Below are 22242 nucleotides of genomic sequence, written 5' to 3' on the forward strand. Positions count from 1 at the left end.
CTGTACAGGTTACATGTTGACTCATTCAGCCATGCCACATTAGGCATCTGAGACAGAAGCTGGAATTGGATACCTAACCAGACTGCCTGTCAAGCCCTGGGATGTCACACCTGGTTTTAGGGCTCTTAGATGACAGCATAAGTGGCTCTGGGGAAGGAAAGTGCCTGCCTGGCCTCCACCTTGTCTTCTACCCACAATAGCTGCTCCCTGGCCTGTAAGGAGATGACCACATTTCAAGTATGGCACAGTGGAGGCACGTCCTAGGCTGTAGTCGTGCCTGTTCCTATGCGACCAGTCTCAATAATCCAAGATTAGAGGCTACGGAAGAAGGTGGGAAGTGACAGGTAAAATAGGGAGTACTATCAGCCTCCTGATCCCTGGGATTGCGGCATTGAAGAACTCTTCTGTCTGGGCTTGCAGGAACCATCAGCCTAGCCATCTGTTCCTCCAGGAAAACGCCCAGGGCTCTTTACTAGTCTTGGAGAGGCAGAATAGAGGACAGCGGTCTCTGGTGGCTGACCACCTCGGTTCAAAGTCTAGGTTGGCCCTTTACTGGCTGTGCCTGTGTAACTTTAGGTGAGTTATTTCTTCCTTTCTGTCTCAGATTTCTCACCTACAAAATAGGTACAATTATAGTCATTCTGTTATCAGGTTTTTATAACAATCAAATAATTTATGTAATACATTTAACATAGTGCCAGGATTTTGTTAAGCACTCAATAAATGGTGTTGTTAGAGAAGACCTGAATTTAATATTACTTTGGAGTTAGATCAGGTTGAATGACAACATTCACTCACCGATGCAAATCAGCATTCACTCAATGGGCATTAACTGAATATCTGCTATGTGGACAGCACAGGAATAGGTATAATCTGCCAGGCTCATGTGGTATGCAGTACCTCCAGTCAGAGGCTGGCCTATCTGCCTGCACTAAAAAGACTGACTTCCACCCTCAAAGTCACCAATGGCACAGACAGCAAAGGTCGGGTTTCCTTCCCCCACTGTCGTAAGTTTGGGTCCCAGCCTAGCATTCTATCCCACCCTGAAATTCACAGCACTGACCCACACTTTATTGTTTTTGCTTATTTAACTTCCTGTTTGCCCGTAAGACCGTGGAGCTGGGAAGTGGGTTCCCATTTCTCTCTCAGGTTCAGATATATTGAAGGCCCTTAATAAATACGTGTTACGTATCTGGTGAATGAACTTTTCCTATGCAAAGAGAAATTTCTTACACTTCTGGCTTTGCCAGTGCAATCAAAGTTTCTCTGCTGATCTGCTCCAGGCGAAGGAGCTATCCTGGGCCAAATACCCACTGGGCTTTCTTTCCTCAGCTGTCTCAGCCAGCACCATCTGTGAGGAACTAACAGAAGTATGTGACAGCAGCAAGCCTCTTGTCAGAGCCGGGTGGGCATATCAAACACAGAAAGGGCAAGGTGCCATTCATTTTGCTCTGTCAGTTGTTGTGGATAAAACATTCTCTCAGATGAATAGGTCCAAACTCAAGGTTTATTGAGTTATATGGCACAGCTGTGGAAACCAATGCTATCAGGAAGAAATCTAACTCGAGTCCATGAACAAAGGGCAGATAATGAACATATAAACAGCTGCACATTTCAATTCCCAGAAGCCCCTTTAAGGATAAAGAACCAGTTTTTATAACATATTTCACCCACGGTTATGTAATATCTGTGGCTGGAATGGTTTCTGTTGCACAGCATTGCCAACTAATGGCTCTGTCTTTTCCACCAAGAAGCATTTCTTTGATTTCTAACACCGTTGGAAGCAATCTTTTTGCTTATCATTATAATACCTCTCATTCATTAAGAGCCTACTGGGAGCTAGCCACTTCACAGAGACCTTTAAACAACTTTTTATTTTAAGATAATTTTAGACTTACAAAAGAATTGCAAAGATAGAACTCCTTAGTGTCCTCCAGTCTCTGATCATTCCACAGTCTTTGTCTCTCATAACCTTGATACTTTTGAAGAGTACTTATCAGGTTTTTGTAGAATGACCCTAAATTTGGGTTTCTCTGATATTTTTCATATGATTAGACTAAGGTTATGGATTTGGGGGAAGACTGTCACAGATGTGACATGGCCACCTCCTGAAACCATATTTGGGGGTACACGATATTGATAGGTTTTATTACAGGTGATGTCAACTTTGATCACTTGCCGAAAGTGATGTTTACCGGGTTTCTCCCTGGTAATGCTACTATTTTTCCCTTTCTGTACACATAAAATATTTCAAATTTGTAAAACACTCTGCAAGTTTCACTAATTCCATTTTACAACTGAGGAAACTTGAGATATCTGCTGTATTTTGACAGTTAAATATCAGAAAACATACAACATTTTAGAGATTATCTCCTTTTTTTTTTTTTAGATGGAGTCTCTGTCACCAGGCTGGAGTGCAGGGGTGCAATCTTAGCTCACTGCACGTCCGCCTCCTGGGTTCAAGCAATTCTCCTGCCTCAGTCTCCTGAATAGCTGAGATTACAGGCATGTGCCACCATGCCCTGCTAATTTTTGTATTTTTAGTAGAGATGGGGCTTCACCATGTTGGCCAGGTTGGTCTCGAACTCCTGACCTCAAGTGAACCCCCTGCCTTGGCCTCCCAAAGTGCCGAGATTACAGGCGTGAGCCACTACACCCAAACTAGAGATTATCTCTTTTCTTTAACAAAGCCCAGGCCGGGCGCGGTGGCTCAAGCCTGTAATCCCAGCACTTTGGGAGGCCGAGGTGGGCGGATCACGAGGTCAGGAGATCGAGACCATCCTGACTAACACGGTGAAACCCCGTCTCTACTAAAAAATACAAAAAACTAGCCGGGCGAGGTGGTGGGCGCCTGTAGTCCCAGCTACTCGGGAGGCTGAGGCAGGAGAATGGCGTAAACCCGGGAGGCGGAGCTTGCAGTGAGCTGAGATCCGGCCACTGCACTCCAGCCTGGGCGACAGAGCGAGACTCCGTCTCAAAAAAAAAAAAAAAAACAAAGCCCAGAGAGGTTAAATGCCATGGCCAAGATCACTCAGCCAGTTCACTGTAGAAGCAAACTAGACTCCAGGGCTCTTGATTTCCATGGAAGTAAATGCATGACTAAGATTTAATTGATGTGAATTAGGCATAAGATCTCTGTATCCTTGCATGCAAACAGTCAGGCTCCCCTTCTCCTGGCTCTGATTGGACAGCAATCTAATACCATCGGCCTGGGTGGAAACAACTGTCAAGAAGCAGCTGTTGCACTTTGGGAGGCAGAGGTGGGCAAATCACATGAGGTCAGGAGTTCAAGATCAGCCTGGCCAACATGGTGAAAACCTATCTCTACTAAAAATACAAAAATTAGCTGGGCCTGGTGGCGCATGCCTATAATCCCAGCTACTCAGGATACTGAGGCAGGACAATCGCTTGAACCCAGAAGGCAGAGGTTGCAGTGAGCTGAGATCGTGCCATTGCACTCCATCCTGGGTGACAGAGCAAGATTCTGTCTCAGAAAAAAAAAAAAAAAAACCAGCCGTCTAATTCTGACAAGTCTTGGTGTGGCACGATAGCCTTCAGCAAGGCTTGTCATGAGACAAGCAGATCTGACATCAGATGCCAATGTCTCTGTTATTTCTCCTAGAATGCTAGCTATATGGCCTCCATTGTCAGTGCCTAATATGATAGCCTGTTTCCAGTGGAGCTACTGATGGCTTTCTACCCCCTGGCCTGAGAAGTTATTTTAGTCTTGAGTAGCCCTTCGAGGGTTCGGTAGGTGGAAATCCTAGGAATCTTATAACTAAGGCTCTTAGGCAGAGGGTTAATTAGCTAAAAACTATTCAACTCCCAATGTTTATGTGCTTTGACTGCGTTTCTGCTGCTTACCATCAGGATGCCTTGATAGTGAAAAGGATGTGATAAAGTGAAGGAATTCTGCACACAGACCAAACTCCAGAACTGTATTTTTCTTAAAACCAAGAAAATTCTTCTATATGATCCTAATACAATGTTCCAAAGTAAAAAAAAAATACCATGTAATCAAAAGATCCCATTCCAATGTTGCCAACTGTCCCAAGACAGGAGGTAAGGCCAGGCACAGTAGCTCACGCCTATAGCCCCAGCACTTTGGGAGGTCAAGGCAGGAGGATCGTTTGAGCCCAGGAGTTCAAGACTGGCCTGGGCAACACAGTGAGACCCCATGTATTTTTATTAAAATTAAAAATTTTAATATATTTATATAAATATATATTATATAAAAATATTATAAAATATTTATATATTTATATAAAATATATATTATTTATATAAATATATATATATATTTATATAAATATATATTATTTATATAAATATATAATATATATTATTTATATAAAATATATATTATTTATATAAATATATATTATTTATATAATATGTTATATATTTATATAAAATATATATTATTTATATAATATATATTATTTATACTATATATTTTATAGTCTAATTTCTATAATGTCTATAATTTCTAACCCGGGAGGCAGAAGTGCAGTGAGCTAAGACTGTACCCCTGCACTCCAGCCTGGTGACAGAGAGAGACTCCATCTAAAAAAAAAAGAGATAATCTCTAAAATGTTGTGTATTTTCTGATACTTAACTGTCAAAATACAGCAGATATCTCAAGTTTCCTCAGTTGTAAAATGGAATTAGTGAAACTTGCAGTGTTTCTACAAATTTGAAATATTTTATGTGTACAGAAAGGGAAAAATAGTAATATTACCAGGGAGAAACCCGGTAAACAACACTTTAGGCAAGTGATCAAAGTTGACGTCACCTGTAATAAAACTATTAATATCGTGTACCCCCAAATATGGTTTGAGGAGGTGGCCATGTCACATCTGTGACAGTCTTCCCCCAAATCCATAACCTTAGTCTAATCATGTGATTAGACTATATTTATATTTTATAGATATAAATATATATTTATATAAAAATATTATAAAATATTTATATATTTATATAAAAATATTACAAAATATTTTAAATATTGATTTTATATAATCCTGAAAGATTATACTTACATTTTTCTGTTGGGTAGTTTCTGTTTTTAAACTGATTTGTCAACTCATTCCTTGACATTTATATCTTGAAGGAAAGACACACTATGAATTCATTTTAGAGCTTTTTTAGAAACCCTGTTGAAATGAATAAAACTTCTTATATAAAATCCAGTTTCCTATGAAACCATATTAAGAATTAGCCACAAAAAAGTAACTTATTACCTGTAGGCCAACTCAGCCCCATATTGCTCTCTGGTACACAAATTCAGAAATGGGAGGCAGGTAAAGTGTGAGAAGCAATAAGAGCAGAAAACCGTTAAAAACACCCAGGTTATCTTTCTCTCCACTTGTCTCTAGCCAAATGTTTCAATATAGATTTGGGTCAAAACAGAGCAGTTCCTCATTAACTTACTCTACTAGTTACTGTTCCATTCCTCCAACAATATTTTAAATAGAAGAACAGACGTGCAATAAATGTTGACCTAAAGAGAGTTCTTATTCAACTTTAAATGATATTAAAAACTATCATTTAGGCCGGGCGCGGTGGCTCAAGCCTGTAATCCCAGCACTTTGGGAGGCCGAGACGGGCGGATCACGAGGTCAGGAGTTCGAGACCATCCTGGCGAACATGGCGAAACCCCGTCTCCACTAAAAATACAAAAAACTAGCCGGGCGAGGTGGCGGCGCCTGTCGTCCCAGCTACTCGGGAGGCTGAGGCAGGAGAATGGCGTGAACCCGGGAGGCGGAGCTTGCAGTGAGCTGAGATCCAGCCACTGCACTCCAGCCTGGGTGACAGAGCGAGACTCCGTCTCAAAAAAAAAAAAAAAAAACTATCATTTATATTAGGGAGGAGCACCCAGTCTTCTGGCTAAGTTTTATTTTAGGTTGGCAAGGGAAATTTGAAGATAGGAACCATGGCTTCAGCTAATATAAGGTTGCTCCTTTCTTCTCAACTGCAAAACTTATAGAAATAGGAGCAAAGAATCTGTGCAGGTCTCTGTGAGCTTACATATGGTGCAGAGCTCAAATCTCAACTCATACAATGAAATGTGTCCACGAGGAAATGCACAATGCTGACTGCCTTTGGGAAGAATCTTGCATCAGAAAAGTAAATCAGATGGAAATACATTCAAATGTAATTTTTTAATCAATTAAATCCACCAGCTAACCAATCACAGCTAACAGTTACTGAAAGTCAGGTGTAATAGTGCTGTGTCAGAAGAGAAATAGAACATGCTCTTGAGGAACATACAATCTAGTAGGAGAACACAGACATACTGAAAACATTAAGGTATGATCCCTGAGAATGGTAAGTAGAGCACAGTTATAAGTGGGACAGCATTACAGGGAAGGGCAAAATCACTGCTAATGGGTATGGGGGTAGGGGTGTTCGCGTAGTTAGGCTTAACGGGAAAGTGGAATTTGAGTTGGGCCTGGAAGGATGGTAAGGGCAGGAGGATATTGGTGCCCAGGGATGAGAAGGCACAGAGGTGGCCACTAGCAAGTTGCTAAGTGGAGGAAGCCTGATAAGAAGAGGTGTGTGCTGAGGAGTGCTAGGGAGTTGAGGCTGCCAAAACAGATGCTGCGGCAGGCAGCAGGGAGCCACTGGGGTCTGCAGAGCCTTGGGCATTATGATGCGACTGGTATATTGTAATGTTCTGCTCCATGCCAAGCCATATTAGAGCCTGGGACAAAAGGAAAACTCAGTAATACTAATCCTGTCTTTATTTTAAATTTTGATATTTTGTTCATCATGGTTTTTTTTTTTTGCATTAATTCTGATTTTTAAAAATAGTGGATTGAAATATTACTTATTTTGATTACTGTATTTTTTGGCATCCCTTACATTTTGTGCCCAAGGCCAGGGCCTCCCTTGCCTCATCCTAGTCCCAGTCATGAGTTCTACTTTGGAAATCCAGTGGTGGGTACATGGGTATTCATTTCATTGTTATTAATCATAGCTTACTCATGTTACAAATATTCTTTGGTTAGTAGACAGCACTTAATTAAAAAACAATTTAAAAGACATGGATTTTGAGATTAATTAGAAACTACTGAGCCTGAGAAGCACGAAAGAGAAAATAATCCTTCATGCTGCCAAGTGGATCTCTAGGGGAGAATAACTCCCACTGCTGCAGCATATGCAGCACACACAGAAGAGGGCTGCTTTGCCCAGTCCATGTGGGTGGAAGATAACTGCGGGGACTATCAGAGGCTGCTGTCCACTTGGAGACTGGCCTCAAGCAACTCAGTTGCTGCAGCCACAACGCCAATGCTGCATGGCCCGAGGCAAGCCCTGGCAAAGGGGCTGCCCAGGTAGGCTTGGCCCACATTAAAACAGAACCATGCAGCCTTGCTCAAGGAATGGAAGCAACAGAAGACTCTTGAACGCTATAAATGTCTCAGGGCTATGTATCTGGGAGAAAAGGGGATGTTTGACACAAGGAATATTGCTAGTACTCTTAACATGTAAAATCTGAAAATTTAAAACATGAAATCTATTGTTCATTAGTAGAATGGTGACGAATGAAAGATTATTTTGACTCAGGAAAGGCAAGTAGATTGCTGCATAAATCTCAAAAAAGGCGAGGGGAAGGTTGAAAGGGACTGGCAGGTCCCCGCTCACATCACCAGGGGCAGTTCTTTGTCATATGATGTGGACCTCCCAGTCAGTGGCAATGTTGAGCGAGAGCTTCTCCAGGGTCAGGCTAGACGTTTTGGCACAATACGTAAAAGCCACAGGCTGATCTTTACCACCTAAATAGCAAGACAATAAAAGAGGGAAATTTTGATGAATCTCTAGAAGGGAAAAATCTTTTCTTCAAATCTGAAATGTTTTCTCACTCTATCATAAAACCTTATACTCCACTCCAAATTAATAGCACTTTTACCCATGAGCTTCCATGAAGTTTTAGAAACATGGAAAACTTCATTGTTTTGACCGCAAGACTGGTTGAAAAGAAACCATAAGGAACAAATAAATTTGTCCAAGAACTTTGGGAAGCAAGAAAGGATATAAGCCCCATCCTGCCCTTTCATAAACTCCAAACACGTGGGTAGGATTCTCCAGGTCTTCAGGCAGCTACAGTTTTTTTTTTTTTTTTTTTTTTTTTTTTGAGACGGAGTCTTGCTCTGTCGCCGGGGCTGCAGTGCAGTGGCCGGATCTCAGCTCACTGCAAGCTCCGCCTCCCGGGTTTACGCCATTCTCCTGCCTCAGCCTCCCGAGTAGCTGGGACTACAGACGCCCGCCACCTCGCCCGGCTAGTTTTTTGTATTTTTTAGTAGAGACGGGGTTTCACAGTGTTCGCCAGGATGGTCTCGATCTCCTGACCTCGTGATCCGCCCGTCTCGGCCTCCCAAAGTGCTGGGATTACAGGCTTGAGCCACCGCGCCCGGCCAGTTTAAACAAATATTCAGAAAAGCCATAATATTATCTCAAGGCCCAAATAAGTTTCCTTAGAAAAACACTAAAAGTGAGGAGGCAGATCAATTCATGAAGAGAAGCAAGATGGCCTCATTTATTCTAGAAACTAGTAGATTTCATCTCTACCTGAAAGCACACAGTCCACTCAGGCTCAGCATATTATGTCAGTGTGGGAACTAATCATCTCCTTACTGCAGATACTTGTTTATAAAAAGAAATGGTGAGGTAAGAATGGACTGGTTTCTCACCAGATGAGTGGGTAGTCACAAAAGATGGCTCCTTCCTGAGGCCTAAGACCAAGATCTGCTCCACCACACACTTGCTGGGATAATGACCTCTCTGGTCAGCAGAACTGGAATAGATACAAACAGTATTAAAAGGAGAGTGATGGGGGTTTGAAGTGGCCACCAGCTCAACATCTCCAGCCTTGTGAGTTCCTCCCCCATCTGTCCCTTGGAGGCAGAATCCATATAAGAGTCATATTTATCAGGATGAAGAGATAATAAAAAAAGATAATCAAAGAGCCAGGCACGGTGGCTCATGCCTGTAATCCCAGCACATTGGGAGGCTGAGGTGGGCAGATCACTTGAGGCCAGGAGTTCAAGACCAGCCTGGGCAACATGGCAAAATCCTGTCTCCACGAAAAATACAAAAATTAGCCAGGAGTGGTGGTACGTGCCTGTAGTTCCAGCTATTTGGGAGGCTGAGTCATGAGAATCCCCTGAACCCGGGAGGTGGAGGTTGCAGTGAACTGAGATCACACCACTGCACTCCAGCCTGGGTGATAAAGTAAGACTGTCTCACAAAAAAAAAGAAAAAAAAAAGACAAGTCGGCCAGGCATGGTGGCTCACGCCTGTAATCCCAGCACTTTGGGAGGCCAAGGCGGGCGGATCACCTGAGGTCAGGAGATCGAGACCAGCCTGCCCAACATGACAAAATCCCATCTCTACTAAAAAAATACAAAAAATTAGCCAGGCGTGGTGGTGGGCATCTGTAATCCCAGTTACTCGGGAGGCTGAGGCAGGAGAATTGCTTGAACCCAGGAGGCAGAGGTTGCAGTGAGCTGAGATTAAGCCACTGCACTCTAGCCTGGGCAACAAGAGTGAAACTGTCTCAAAAAAAAAAAAAAAGACAACTCTGTGTATCAAGGAAGAGTTAACTGGTGGCCAAATCAGGCTTTCTTTAACAAGTTATTTGAAGGAAAATCACTGAAGAACACAAAAGTTACACATGTGACTTGGATAATCAAATCGTAATAAATCAGATATTTAGTGAATTGGTGAATAGATGAATGAATGGAATTAGTGGGAGCTTAAATTAAGTCCTTTTTTATTTTTTAGAAAGTTAGGAGTCTGGGTGCAGTGGCTCACACCTGTAATCTCAGCACTTTGGGAGGCCAAAGCAGGCAGATCACCTGAGGTTGGCAGTTCGAGACCAGCCTGACCAAATGGAAAAACCCTGTCTCTACTAAAAATACAAAATTAGCCGGGCGTGGTGGCACATGCCTGTAACCTCAGCTACTCAGGAGGCTGAGGCAGGAGAATCGCTTGAACCTGGGAGGCGGAGGTTGCAGTGAGTCGAGGTTGTGCCACTGCTCTCCAGCCTGGGCAACAAGAGCGAAACTCTGTCTGGGAAAAAAACAAAAAAAAAACAAAAAAAAAAAACCCAGAAAGTCGGGGAAAGGAAGGTAGAGACAATAAGGGAGGATCATTCATGGTAGAGTGGTTGAAAAATACTCCAGAAATGGGCTGGGCACGGTGGCTCACATCTGTAATCCCAGCACTTTGGGAGGCTGAGGTGGGTGGATCACCTGATGTTAGGAGTTCGAGACCAGTCTAGCTAACATGGTGAAACCCCGTCTCTACTAAAAATACAAAAATTAGCCAGGTGTGCTGGTGTATGACTATAGTTCCAGCTACTTGGGAGGTTGAGGCAGGAGAATCGCTTGAACCTGGGAGGTGGAGGTTGCAGTGAGCCAAGATCACACCACTGCACTCTAGCCTGAGCAACAGAGTGAGTGAGACTCAGTCTCAAAAAAAAAAAAAAAAAAAAGAAAAAGAAAAATACTCCAGAAATGGCCTTCACCATTCATTTCTTAAATAGTACCTTAAAATGGCTGGGCGCGGTGGCTCATGCCTGTAATCCCAGCACTTTGGGAGGCTGGGGCGGGTGGATCACGAGGTCAGGAGATCGAGTTCATACTGGCTAACACGGTGAAACCCTGTCTCCACTAAAAATATACAAAAAAATTAGCCAGGCATGGTGGTGGGCACCTGTAGTCCCAGCTACTTAGGAGGCTGAGGCAGGAGAATGGCGTAAACCCAGGAGGCGGAGCTTGCAGTGAGCCAAGATTGTGCCATTGCACTCCAGCCTAGGCGACAGAGCGAGACTCCATCTCAAAAAAAAAAAAACAAAAACAAACAAAAAAAACTGTACCTTAAAACATACCTGTGCACTTGAGGATGCCGAACGGACAGTGTGATTTACTTAAGAAAACAAACAGTTTCTTTAGCTGCCATTACCTATTGATCAAAACACTGGAACAGAATGAAAACTTCCTGTGCAAAAATTGCTTCTGGTGGAGGTACTGGAATGAATGGCCATCATCAAGATATAACTCACCCACTGAAGAACCCTGGAGAATGAATCACAGAGACAGAATGTACTTATATGATAGGTTTACAGGAAAAGCTCCTAAAGGGTAACAATAGAATAAAAAGTTTGTGAAAAATTCAAACTATATAAAATACCTAATGTATTCAATAACCAATCACTCCTGAGTAGATAGTAAAACAATAGGAAAGTCACATAAGAAGAACACAAAGAGTTAGGCTTTGTTGAAAGAATTTAAACTATGAAGTATGTTCAATGGTATAAGTAGATTCCCTGAAAATACTCCACCAGAATGTGACAACAAGGCCAAGAAAGTTCACTGAATAATACTGATGTTAAAAAAAATTAATATATAATAGATGAGATCAACTATCTTTAGAAGACCCTCCACTTAGAGAATGGTATCTGGTTCCTTTTTCACGTGGAGTACGTGGCAGTTTACTATTATTGACAATACTTGATATGCTATGCATCGCTAGTCTTTTGCATTTATTCTGGGGCCTCGTATGGGTCTGGGGCCCATAGTTTGGCCCAAGAAGACATGCCTAAGTGAAAAAGATGGGAAAAAAATCCCCTATAACTGAATCATTTTATAATACTGATATCAATGCAAGTAAGTATTAATATAGTAAGCGTAAGAGTTGGTGTTTGTTTGGCCCTGTACTATGTTTGAACAAATGGACAGGAGCGGAATCTGCTATAGGCCTCAGTAGGCTCAAAAAATCTTCTCAAAAGGACACATCATTTCTGGGTCCTCTCAGGCTTTGCCCAAGGGGGTTTTAGTTGTTGGAGCTGCCTGATGAGAAATCACTGGTTGGGACTGGGATCTCTGAAATGGTGCATAGACATGGGTGCCATTTTATGGGAGACTGGGTTTCAGGGCTAATCCATGTGGGAAGGCTGTCTATGGCTCGAAAAGCATTCATTCCAGTAGTAATCAATGTCAAGTTGAGGAGCACCAACAGACACAGTGCCCAAGAGGAACATTTCTGTTATTCCTAGATCTCAAGAGTTCCCTTAAGAACAATTCCAGGGAAGGCAGACAAGCGAACAATGATTCGGAAATGATTCAAACCTTGATTTCTAGATAAATGTCAGGAGCGCCTATCTCATAGATGGAGCTCACCACTTTTAAGTAGTGTCACACACTCAAAAGGCTAACACTGTAAAGAGAGAGTAGAAACAAAATGGGTAACAAATTTACCAAATACCTTAGTGCTTAGAGCAACCCGGAGTCCATAGGAGGATTCAGTCATCCAGCCTGTGGATTTTCCTACAGTTGTCTTTATTGGTACCACACTTCCACCTCGCTGAAACACTGGAATCTGTAACAGAGCAGCATGCTCAGAGAAGCAGTATTCATATAAGAAAATTTCAGGGTAGAATTTAAAAATATTTTATTTTATAAGATTCACACTCTTTTCAAGTGCTGATTCACAGGCAAAATAAATTTTGGGGCACAGAGATGGCAAATATGGGGGTCCTGCCATTAAAAGGAAAAGAGCTCTAACGCTGAAGAATGGTCCATTTTTTAATTATTAGGGAAACTTCCCGCCCTTCATTGGTTTGTTATCTATGTCTGTCTTTGCTGTTTTTTCCTCTTAAGTGATGAATTCTTTTCTGCCCATCCTATAAGTGGCCTTTCCTATTTTGTATTTTAAATTTTCCTATCAGTGTAGTATATACATGCTTATTTCTAGAGCCCTACTAACGACTGAAGTTTTCTGTCTGTGTGAGTGGGCCCAGAAGTCTGTGTATGTGTGTGTATAACCGATGGTGGTTTCTTGGTTTGGGCAGATGACTTTTGTCCTCACTCACTGCAGCCTGTCCCCTCTTGCTTCCTGTTTCTATGGATCACCTGGATGACTGACTCAATTCTGAAGGTAAATCTGTGAAACTGCTGCTGTTACATTAGAGACCACCAAGGGTACTTTAAGAGACCCTAACAACAGGCCCATAACTATGAGTCTTCTGGAATGGCACTCCAGGCAGCACTGCCTGGGTAGGTTTCCTGCCTCCTGTAAGGAAGCTGCCTGTGTCACAGGAGGGCTTCTGCTTTGCTCTGATTCAAGAATGAGCATGCAGGAGAGTACAAGAACATACATGAAGTTGAGACTGAGGACCCAGTAGTTCAGATGTCCTACCTCTACTTAACTTGCCTTGGCAGCAAGAAGTAAAGCATTTCTATCTCCCCACACATGTCCCCTCCCTTATTGGCCAATCTCTCTCTTCTTTTTTTTTCAAAGAACAAGGCCATAAGTTAGAGTGAAATGGGTTCTAGAATGGGAGTCCAGCCCAAGGGAAGGCACCTGGGGGCTTGTTTCAGTTCTGCCACAAGTCTGCTGTGTTCCTGGACAAATAATTTAACTTCTCTGAATCTCAGGGTTTTTTTACCTGTGTGAGGGATTAGAGTACATGATTGTTTAAGTTCTCTTCTAGATCTGAAAGTTGACATCTGAAACTATTTTTTTAAAATAATGGGGTTCCTATTGCTGCTGATGGTTTACAAAATAATATCAGTATCTACTTATCCATCTTTACACTACTTAGGGCTGTGGTGGTGGGGCAGTGGTTGTTATTCAAGTGTAGAAAGAAAGTTCCCTTTAGAAACTCAAGATAGCCTGGATGGACCACTTTGATTATAACATCATAACTGATGTCTTCCCCTGGGCCCAGGATTACAACTGAAAGCTCCTGTTTTTTGCCTTAGTCCTGCAGAATGACATTCCAGACGGCACGGAGAGTGACTACCGTGTTTTCTCTGTTTTCAGTGTTTTTGTTCTTCTTAGACACACAAATGTAAACATACGGGGAAGAGTTATGTTTGTCTCTGATGTCTCAATCTGTGAAATTGAGTAGATGTGATTCTTAACTCTTTTTTTCTCACATTTTACAGCTTTGATAGAATTCATATACCATACAACTCACCAATTTAAAGTCTACAATTAAACACTTTTCAGCATATTAAGAGTCATGCAACCATCATCACAATCACTTTTAAAGCATTTTCATCGCCCCAAAAAGAAACCCTGAACCAGTTAACAGTCATTCCTCATGACTCCTTAACCCTCCTCTGCCCTAGCACTAGGCACCCCCGGACCTACCTTCTGTCTCTATGCGTATGTGCTATTGTGTAGAACACTAGCATCCTTGGTTCTTTTTATAGAGGAACACATTATGGACTGAATGTTTGTATCTCCCCCAAATTCATATGCTGAATCCCCAAGCCTGAGATATTTGGACATTGGGCCTTTACGGAGTTAACTAAAGTTAAAAATGTGGTCATAAGGATGGGGTCCTGAAACGATAGGAGCAGTATCCTTGTAAGAGACAGCACCCTCTGTTTATCTCTCTCTGCCATGTGTAGGCACAGCAAGAAGGTAGCAGTCTACAGGCCGGGAAAAGGTCCCTCACCAGGAACAGAATCGGCTGGCACCTTGATCTGGGACTTCCAGCTTCCAAAACTTCAAGAAAATAAGTTTCTGTTGTGTAAAACCACCCAGTCTGTGGTATTTTGTCATGGCAGCCCTAGCCGACCAACAGAGCACATGATAGGTAAAAATAGTAGTCTGAAAATAACTTACAGTGTCCAAGGCTACTGGGATCTTTACAGTACACCCTCCTTCCCAATGAGCAAATGTCTTATAGTCATACCAGACCTAGAAAGTAATGGAGTCCAGTAAAAAAAAGTACATGAGCAACTCTGTTCACCATTTCATTATTCAGTAAAATATCCACTTACCTGGATTTCAAATAACCAGAAAGCTAAAATAAGTATAACTTAAAAAATATATTGGGTAGAAGTTAGGAAGAACATGTGCTTTTAAGAAGATCCCAAAGGACTATGGCTGATTAATTTAACTAAAAGGCCATTTGTTTTCTATTCATCCAAAAGCTACCTATTGAACAATCTACCCTGTGCCCAGCACTGTGCCAGATGCTGAGTATATATGACTGAACAGAAAAGACATAGTTGCTGTCCTCATGGATCTTATAGCCCACTTGGCTTATGAAAACTTAATGCTTCTAGTAGTGAAAGAGGTGATGGAGAAAAGAAAAAAGACAGCAAAGAAGACAAACACATTGCAGGCAAATAAATTACAAAAGAGGCAGGAGAAAAGGAAGTATAAGAGAAGGAAATGCTTCCTCCTCCTTCCTGGGAGGAAAACAAATGGAAACTTGAATTACTACTATAGTATTTTTTTTTTTTTAAACAAAGCATAATTCAAGGATAAGGTTCTTATCTATCAAGGGGATTTAGTTGCTGAAGTACCAAAAAGGTCTCTAAAGTAATTTGATGGGATAAATTCTTAAGATATCATCAGAAGCAGAATGAAAACAAACATCTTTGTCTTTCTTCTAGCTCAGAACACTTCCTGGCAGCCCTGGAGTCTATTTTGCAAGTTCACCTCCTGGGATTACCACATCCTTTATATGGCAGGTTTGTGAAGCAAGAGAAACAATCACACAACAGTCCAGGAAATAGTGCTGAAGGAACATAATACACACTCACAACAACGTGTTTGGAATGATGATAGATCACGAGTAAAACTCTGTGACTAAGTCAGAAAGGGAGCCAGTTCCTCTTAATGGGAACCCATCACTTTGCTAGAATCAAATTGAGAAATTCTCAGCAGAAGTATCTGGCAGGGCATTTATTCAGCAGTTGTTGTATTTAACCTTTTCCTCAGGTTTCCACTTGGCAGGGGAACCTTAGTAAAGAGCCCTCATCTTCAGAACTCCAAATAACTGGAGAAACCAAGAGGACAGGCCATAGTTCATGAACATTCCGGAGAGAAGCCTGGTTGTTCTGTCAATAATGACAAGCATAGTAGGTGGAACGGTCCTCCCTCAAAAAGATGTATTCATGTCACAATCCCTGGAAGGAATGAATATTACCTTCTATGGTCACAGATTTGATTAAGATCCTGAGACAAGGAGGTTATCCCAGATTATCCAGGTGGGCCTTCAATGTGACCACAAGTGTCCTTATAAGAGACAGACAGAGACACACGGAGGAAAAGGCAACATGAAGATAGGCGAGACTGCAGTGACGTGGCTACAAACCAAGGAAGCCCAGGATTGCTGGCAACCTCCAGAAGCCAGGAGGGAGGCATGAACAGATTCTCCCTCAGAGTCTCCAGAAGAAACAGACCCTGACGACACCTTGATTTCAGATTTCAAGCCTCCAGAACTGTGAGAGAATAAAGTTTCGTTGTTTTAAGCCACTAGGTTTGTAGTTACTTGTTATAGAAGCCTTAAGAAACTAAAAGAACAACCAAACACGTAAAGCTAGATTGAGGGAGAGCATGGCACTAGATGTGGTTTCATGGGGTTGCCAGCCCAGAGCCTGACAGCACTGAGCAGCAAGCGTGGCCTGGTTCAGCTACCTTGCCACTTGCCTTTACAGTCCATGACTATGTGGCCTGGCAGTCCCATACCAGCTCCATACCTGCGTGGCTCTTCCCCTGCCTGCTGAACCCTGTGGCATGCTCCAGTGCTCAAGGACACTCTGTAGGGTCTGTCTCCTTCCTACTCTCCCTTCCACACCCTCCTCCCTTAGTGTGGTGCCCTGAGTTTTGCTCCAGTTCTTCTCCTGGCCCCTCTGGATTTATCTGTGGCCTGTCTCTGGAGGCTGCTCTTATTACCCATGGCTCTCTGCCTGCAGACCAACAGTATTCCCTCCTCTCCCCTGTGCCCTGCGTGGGTTCAGTGTCCTGGGCTGCAGCAGGTCCAGGATGATATTTTATACCTAGGACAGTAATTAGTGACAATAATAAAAGAGCAGAGGAATCTGGGAAAGGAGTCACTATTGTTACTTTTTACCCACTTCGGTGAGTGTATTGAGACCAGCTTTTGGTACCCAAAACTCAGGTTTCAGATAAAGCTAGACCAAAGAGCAAAGTCACTTCATACTTGCTTTCACCCAGAGTTTGCTGAAGATTTCTTCCTACCCCAAGCCTCAGTGTGTTTATCAGGACTCACTTTTACTAGTCAAAGTGTGAAGATTAAAAATCACTCTGATCCTCCTCAGAATCCTCACCAATTCATCTTTTTCCCTTCTCTCCTCTGTTAAGTGTCTTGACCTCTGAGGACAGTGGTCATGACTTAACTATAATCACTGATTGCTATAGTCATTTGGGGTGTGTTCACAAACACATGAAGAAGAAATCTCTTTCCTAAAAGAAAAGAAGGGATGAGAGATATGAGATGTATCAGATATGCGGCTGTTTGTTATTACTCTTACCTCATTTGATCCTGGAAGAAACACATCAACTGTGGTGGCTTTTGGTTCTGTGACTGGATGAACCAATAATGCACTCCCTAAGAGGAAATAAAGTTGAGTATCATTATAAGAGGTCTAAAAATCTTCTTTCTCTTTAATTGAGTGCTAGCTATCATGCGGTTACAGACCTCCCAACTGTGAACTTCGGAGAGCTGAACCAGTGATTTGTCAGAGAGATGCACTGATAGAAAGAGGACAGGTGCTCAAAGAGGTGAGCTCAAAAAGGTCATCACTTGTCATTAATGCACTTTGGGTATACTGTGATTATAGGAAGGGACTCTGACACAGTCCATCGGTCTCATTTTTTGTCTAACTGCTAGTGTGTCAGTAGTCAAAGCACCATTGCTCCTTTCCAAGTGCTTCACTGTTTGCTGTGAGTGACACTGATGATGGGAAGCCCACAACTATTATCCAGAAGTGTGGTCAGTGTGGATGCTCAGCACCTCTTGTTTGGATGGTTATCATCAGAGAGGCTGTAGTTTTCTTTTTCTTTCTTTTTTTTTTAGAGACAGGAGATGGGGTCTCACTCTGTTCCCCAAGCAGGAGTGCAGCAGTGTAATCACAGCTTATTGCAACCTCTAACTCCTGGACTCATGTAATCCTCCAGCCTCAGCCTCAGAGTAGACAGGACTACAGGTACACACCTACCGTGCACAGCTAATTTTTAAATTTTTTGTAGAGACAGGGTCTTGCTATATTGCCCAGGCTAATGCTAATCTCAAACTCCTCAGTTTAAGCGATCTCACACTCGGCCTCCTACAGTGTTGGGATTACAGGCATGAGCACCATGCCTGGCCTCTGGTTTTCTTAAAGGCAATCTGGATTATTAAATTTGCTTTGACCTTGGTACAACACATATATAAAATTTACCCACTTACTAATTTGTTCTTTTATTCAATAAATAGTTATTTTGAGTGCCTACTGCACGCTGGGCACCATGCGAGGCTCTGGGATGTAGTGGCCAATAAGACAAGCGTGGCTCCTGACCTTGTGAAGTTTACAGTTAGTGAAAACAAATAGTAAAACATAATTACGAATTAATTAGAATTAAAACAAATACCAAAAGAGGCAAAATTACAAAATGGAATGAAAGTTACATAATAAGAGGGGCTGATTTTTACTAGGTAGAATTAGGTATAAGGAAACAAGAAGTGGTCAAGGAAGTGTCTCCAAGGCAGTGACGATTAAACTGAGACCTAATGATGAGTGCAGACTTAAAGAACTCAGAAATGGGGCTGGCTGTGGTGGCTCACGCCTGTAATCCCAGCACTTTGGAAAGCCAAGGTGGGTGGATCACCTGAGGTCAGGAGTTCGAGATCAGCCTGGGCAGCAAGACAAAACCCCATCTCTACTAAAAATAGAAAAAGATTAGCCAGACATAGTGGTGCATGCCTGTGGTCCCAGCTACTCGGCAGGCTGAGGTGGGAGGATTGCTTGAGCCCGGGAGGCAGAGGTTGCAGTGAGCTGAGATTATACTACTGCACTCCAGCCTGGGTAACAGAGTAAGGCTCCATCTCAAAAAAAAAAAAAAAAAGAACTCAGAAATGAGATTCACCCTTTCGGGAACAGTATATTTAGCCTGGCTTCTTGAGCCCTGTTACTAAGCTGATAAAAATCTACGTTCTGGATTTGATAGTTAATCTTTCTTAAAGAAGAGGTCAACCAAAAAAAATCCTATTATTGCATATGAAATAAACTCTTCTGGTTCTTTCCTATCACACTACCTGGGCTGTTTTTTTCTACTTCCCTTCCCCAAAGTGATCTCACAGGATTAGAAGAGTGAACCCAGAACAAGAATCCTAAAAGACATCCACCAAATAAGTCAGCAAGAACAATTTATGAGAAATGCTACATCACAACAGAATGGAGGTATGATCCTACTAATAATGCATTAGAAATCTTGGTGAAGGAATTTCCTTTATTTTTATTTTTTGGCTTTCTTGGAATTAGGATATTTTTTAGGGCTCTTATATTAGAAAATATAATAAAAACATAATTACACTTTTTATAACGACTATAATTAATCAATAAATGTTTGGCCAGGCACAGTGGCTCGCGCCTGTAATTCCAGCACTTTGGGAGGCCAAGGTAGGTGGATCATGAGGTCAAGAGTTCAAAACCAGCCCAGCCAAGATGATGAAACCCTGTCTCTACTAAAAATACAAAAATTAGCCAGGCATGGTGGCAGGCACCTGTAATCTCAGCTGCTCAGGAGGCTGAGGCAGAGAATTGCTTGAAACCAGGAGGTGCAGGTTGCAGTGAGTTGAGATCATACCACTGCACTCTAGCCTGGGTGACAGAGTGAGACTCTCTCAAAAAAACAACAAAAAAAACAACAAAAAAAAATCCAGAAATGCTCACCCAGCATGTATTCATCTTCCATATCAAAAGTCTTTAGTTCATCTGGGAACTCTACCCACAGAGGCCTGGGGAAAGAAAAAAATATTGTTTTACCATTATAGACATCTTATTGCAATCAATCACTTATATTTTTAGTGTTTTTTTTTTTTTTTTTTTTTTTTTGAGACGGAGTCTTGCTCTGTCTCCCAGGCTGGAGTGCAGTGGCCGGATCTCAGCTCACTGCAAGCTCTGCCTCCCGGGTTCATGCTATTCTCCTGCCTCAGCCTCCCGAGTAGCTGGGACTACAGGCGCCCGCCACCTCGCCTGGCTAGTTTTTTTGTATTTTTTAGTAGAGACGGGGTTTCACCGTGTTAGCCAGGATGGTCTCGATCTCCTGACCTCGTGATTCGCCCGTCTCGGCCTCCCAAAGTGCTGGGATTACAGGCTTGAGCCACCGCGCCCGGCCTTTTTTTTTTTTTTTTAAGATGGATCTTGCTCTGTTGCCCAGGCTGGAATGCAGTGGTGTTATCTTGGCTCACTGCAGTCTCTGCCTCTTGGGTTCAACCGATTCTCCTGCCTCGGCCTCCCAAGTAGCTGGGATTATAGGCACACAGCACCACGCCTGGCCAATTTTTGTTTTTTTGTTTTTTTTTTTTGAGACGGAGTCTCGCTCTGTTGCCCAGGCTGGAGTGCAGTGGCCGGATCTCAGCTCACTGCAAGTTCTGCCTCCTGGGTTTACGCCATTCTCCTGCCTCAGCCTCCCGAGTAACTGGGACTACAGGCGCCTGCCACCTCGCCTGGCTAGTTTTTTGCATTTTTTTTTAGTAGAGATGGGGTTTCACTGTGTTAGCCAGGATGGTCTCGATCTCCTGACCTCGTGAGCTGCCTGTCTTGGCCTCCTTTGGTGTTGGGATTACAGGCTTGAGCCACCGCGCCCAGCCCAATTTTTATATTTTTAGAGACAGGGTTTCACCATGTTGGTCAGGCTGGTCTCAAACTCCTGACCTCAGGTAATCCTCCTACCTTGGCCTCCCAAAGTGCTGGGATTACAGGTGTGAGCCACCACGCCTGGCCTATTTTCAGTTTTATAACTATTCAAAGGAAATGGGAACGTGCCAAAGAGCCAAGACTCTTTTTCATATGATTTAAGCCTAAGCCTAACAAAATAAGTTATTCTTCATGAGAAGACACTTATAGGTTAAATACTGAATGAATGTTATTACAAAGCCACTTCCATTTTCTTTGAAATATCTCTATTCTGTCTCCTATCAAATATTCACATTTTAATCACAAAGCAGTAGGAGACCTAGTTTTTATCTTCTGTGTCCCCAACAGCCAGCACCCTGTTCACTGCTGCTGCTCAATAAGCTTATTGAAACTTGATTAAATATGTAGCATTTCTTCACCTTTCTCTTGAAATCACTATAATTACTGCATTCTTTAATGACTGAGATCTTCTATTACAGACTGGTTGCTGCAGTCCCTGAATGGATGAAGCTTTTTTACCTCATGACAGGTTGGGAAGCCACGTGTGCATAGTAGAACAGAGAATACCAATATGGCAAGAGGCCATAGCGCTCTCTGATGGCTTCTCGGATGAGCCGGGTGTGTTCCTTCCCAAAGAGCCAGGGCTCCCGTCGCTTGGTGTTCATGGTGGCATGGCCACGGAAGAAGGGCTGGTAGGCTCCGGCCTGGTACCAACGCACTAGCAGCTCTGTCTCTGGATTCCCAATGAACCCGCCTATGTCAGCTGGAAGCAAAAGAAGGCCAAGTGAGGCAACCAAGCTTTGAATAAATGATGCACACAAGGAAATTAAGGTCTTGAAGATGGACAGGAGAAAAGCAGAGTATATGCACTCCAAAGGACAGGATAAAGCCGTGGCCTCAAACAGGTGACCCTTACTACATAATTCAGTCTGGGGATCTGACAATGGGTTCTTAGAATATTACTTTCTTATCAAAAGGTCAGAAGCTTTATTTCGAGATCAATATTCCTGTATGTTCCTCAAAACAGATAACCCAGACACTGAAAAATGTCTGCCTGATTAAATAACTGTGTGTGTGTGTGTGTGTGTGTGTGCGCGCGCACGCGCGTGCGCGTGTGTGTGTGTGTGTGTGTGTGTTGGAAGGGGGTGGTTGGCAACTGATTTCCTTTGGAAGCAACAGCTGAACTAAGATAAAAACAGAAAGAACTGAAGAGAAGCAGATAATCAGAAGTAGATGTTGTGATTATCAGAATAGAATTCCATGCTGGGCCATTGAGTAGTATATATATTCCTTGTATTGTACATGGACCAATGCAATAAAAACACATGCATCAAAAGAATGATAATAATTTGCTTCTACTCCTACAGGAAACAAGGAGCAGCTGGAACTGCAGCCATCTTGAGCCCCTTCCATATTGAGATCTCTCATCTACAGAGAATTCTTAGGATGCAGGGAAGACAGTCCATTGGAAAATTTTATTTTAACTAAATTTATCTTTCTCAAGAGCATATCTTTTTGTTTTAGTACAGTTAAAATATGCCACAGAATTTTAAATCTGCTGAGTAAAAAG

At 42.5% G+C, this 22242-nt stretch overlaps 1 protein-coding gene and 1 long non-coding RNA gene across 2 annotated transcripts in view; one reads left to right on the forward strand and one right to left on the reverse strand.

The window, feature by feature from the left end:
* Positions 1 to 6145: 6145 nt before the first annotated feature.
* GANC (glucosidase alpha, neutral C) overlaps positions 6146 to 22242 on the reverse strand; it is a 104778-nt gene continuing 88681 nt past the window's right edge. The window contains exons 18-25 of the mRNA XM_033190421.1: positions 21192 to 21435; positions 19707 to 19771; positions 17307 to 17383; positions 14644 to 14718; positions 12271 to 12384; positions 10969 to 11081; positions 8694 to 8797; positions 6146 to 7778 (exon numbers count right to left, since the gene is read on the reverse strand). Coding sequence (XP_033046312.1) covers positions 7669 to 7778; positions 8694 to 8797; positions 10969 to 11081; positions 12271 to 12384; positions 14644 to 14718; positions 17307 to 17383; positions 19707 to 19771; positions 21192 to 21435 — 902 coding nt within the window. The 3' untranslated portion in view covers positions 6146 to 7668. The remainder of the gene's footprint in view (positions 7779 to 8693; positions 8798 to 10968; positions 11082 to 12270; positions 12385 to 14643; positions 14719 to 17306; positions 17384 to 19706; positions 19772 to 21191; positions 21436 to 22242) is intronic.
* On the forward strand, positions 16080 to 19208 carry LOC117070811. The gene is made up of 3 exons (XR_004432065.1): positions 16080 to 16255; positions 17449 to 17556; positions 19104 to 19208. It is a non-coding gene; the product is annotated as an uncharacterized LOC117070811 (long non-coding RNA).

This window comes from Trachypithecus francoisi, unplaced genomic scaffold (genome assembly GCF_009764315.1).
Source record: "Trachypithecus francoisi isolate TF-2019V2 unplaced genomic scaffold, Tfra_2.0 Lachesis_group3, whole genome shotgun sequence".
Lineage (NCBI taxonomy): Eukaryota > Metazoa > Chordata > Mammalia > Primates > Cercopithecidae > Trachypithecus > Trachypithecus francoisi.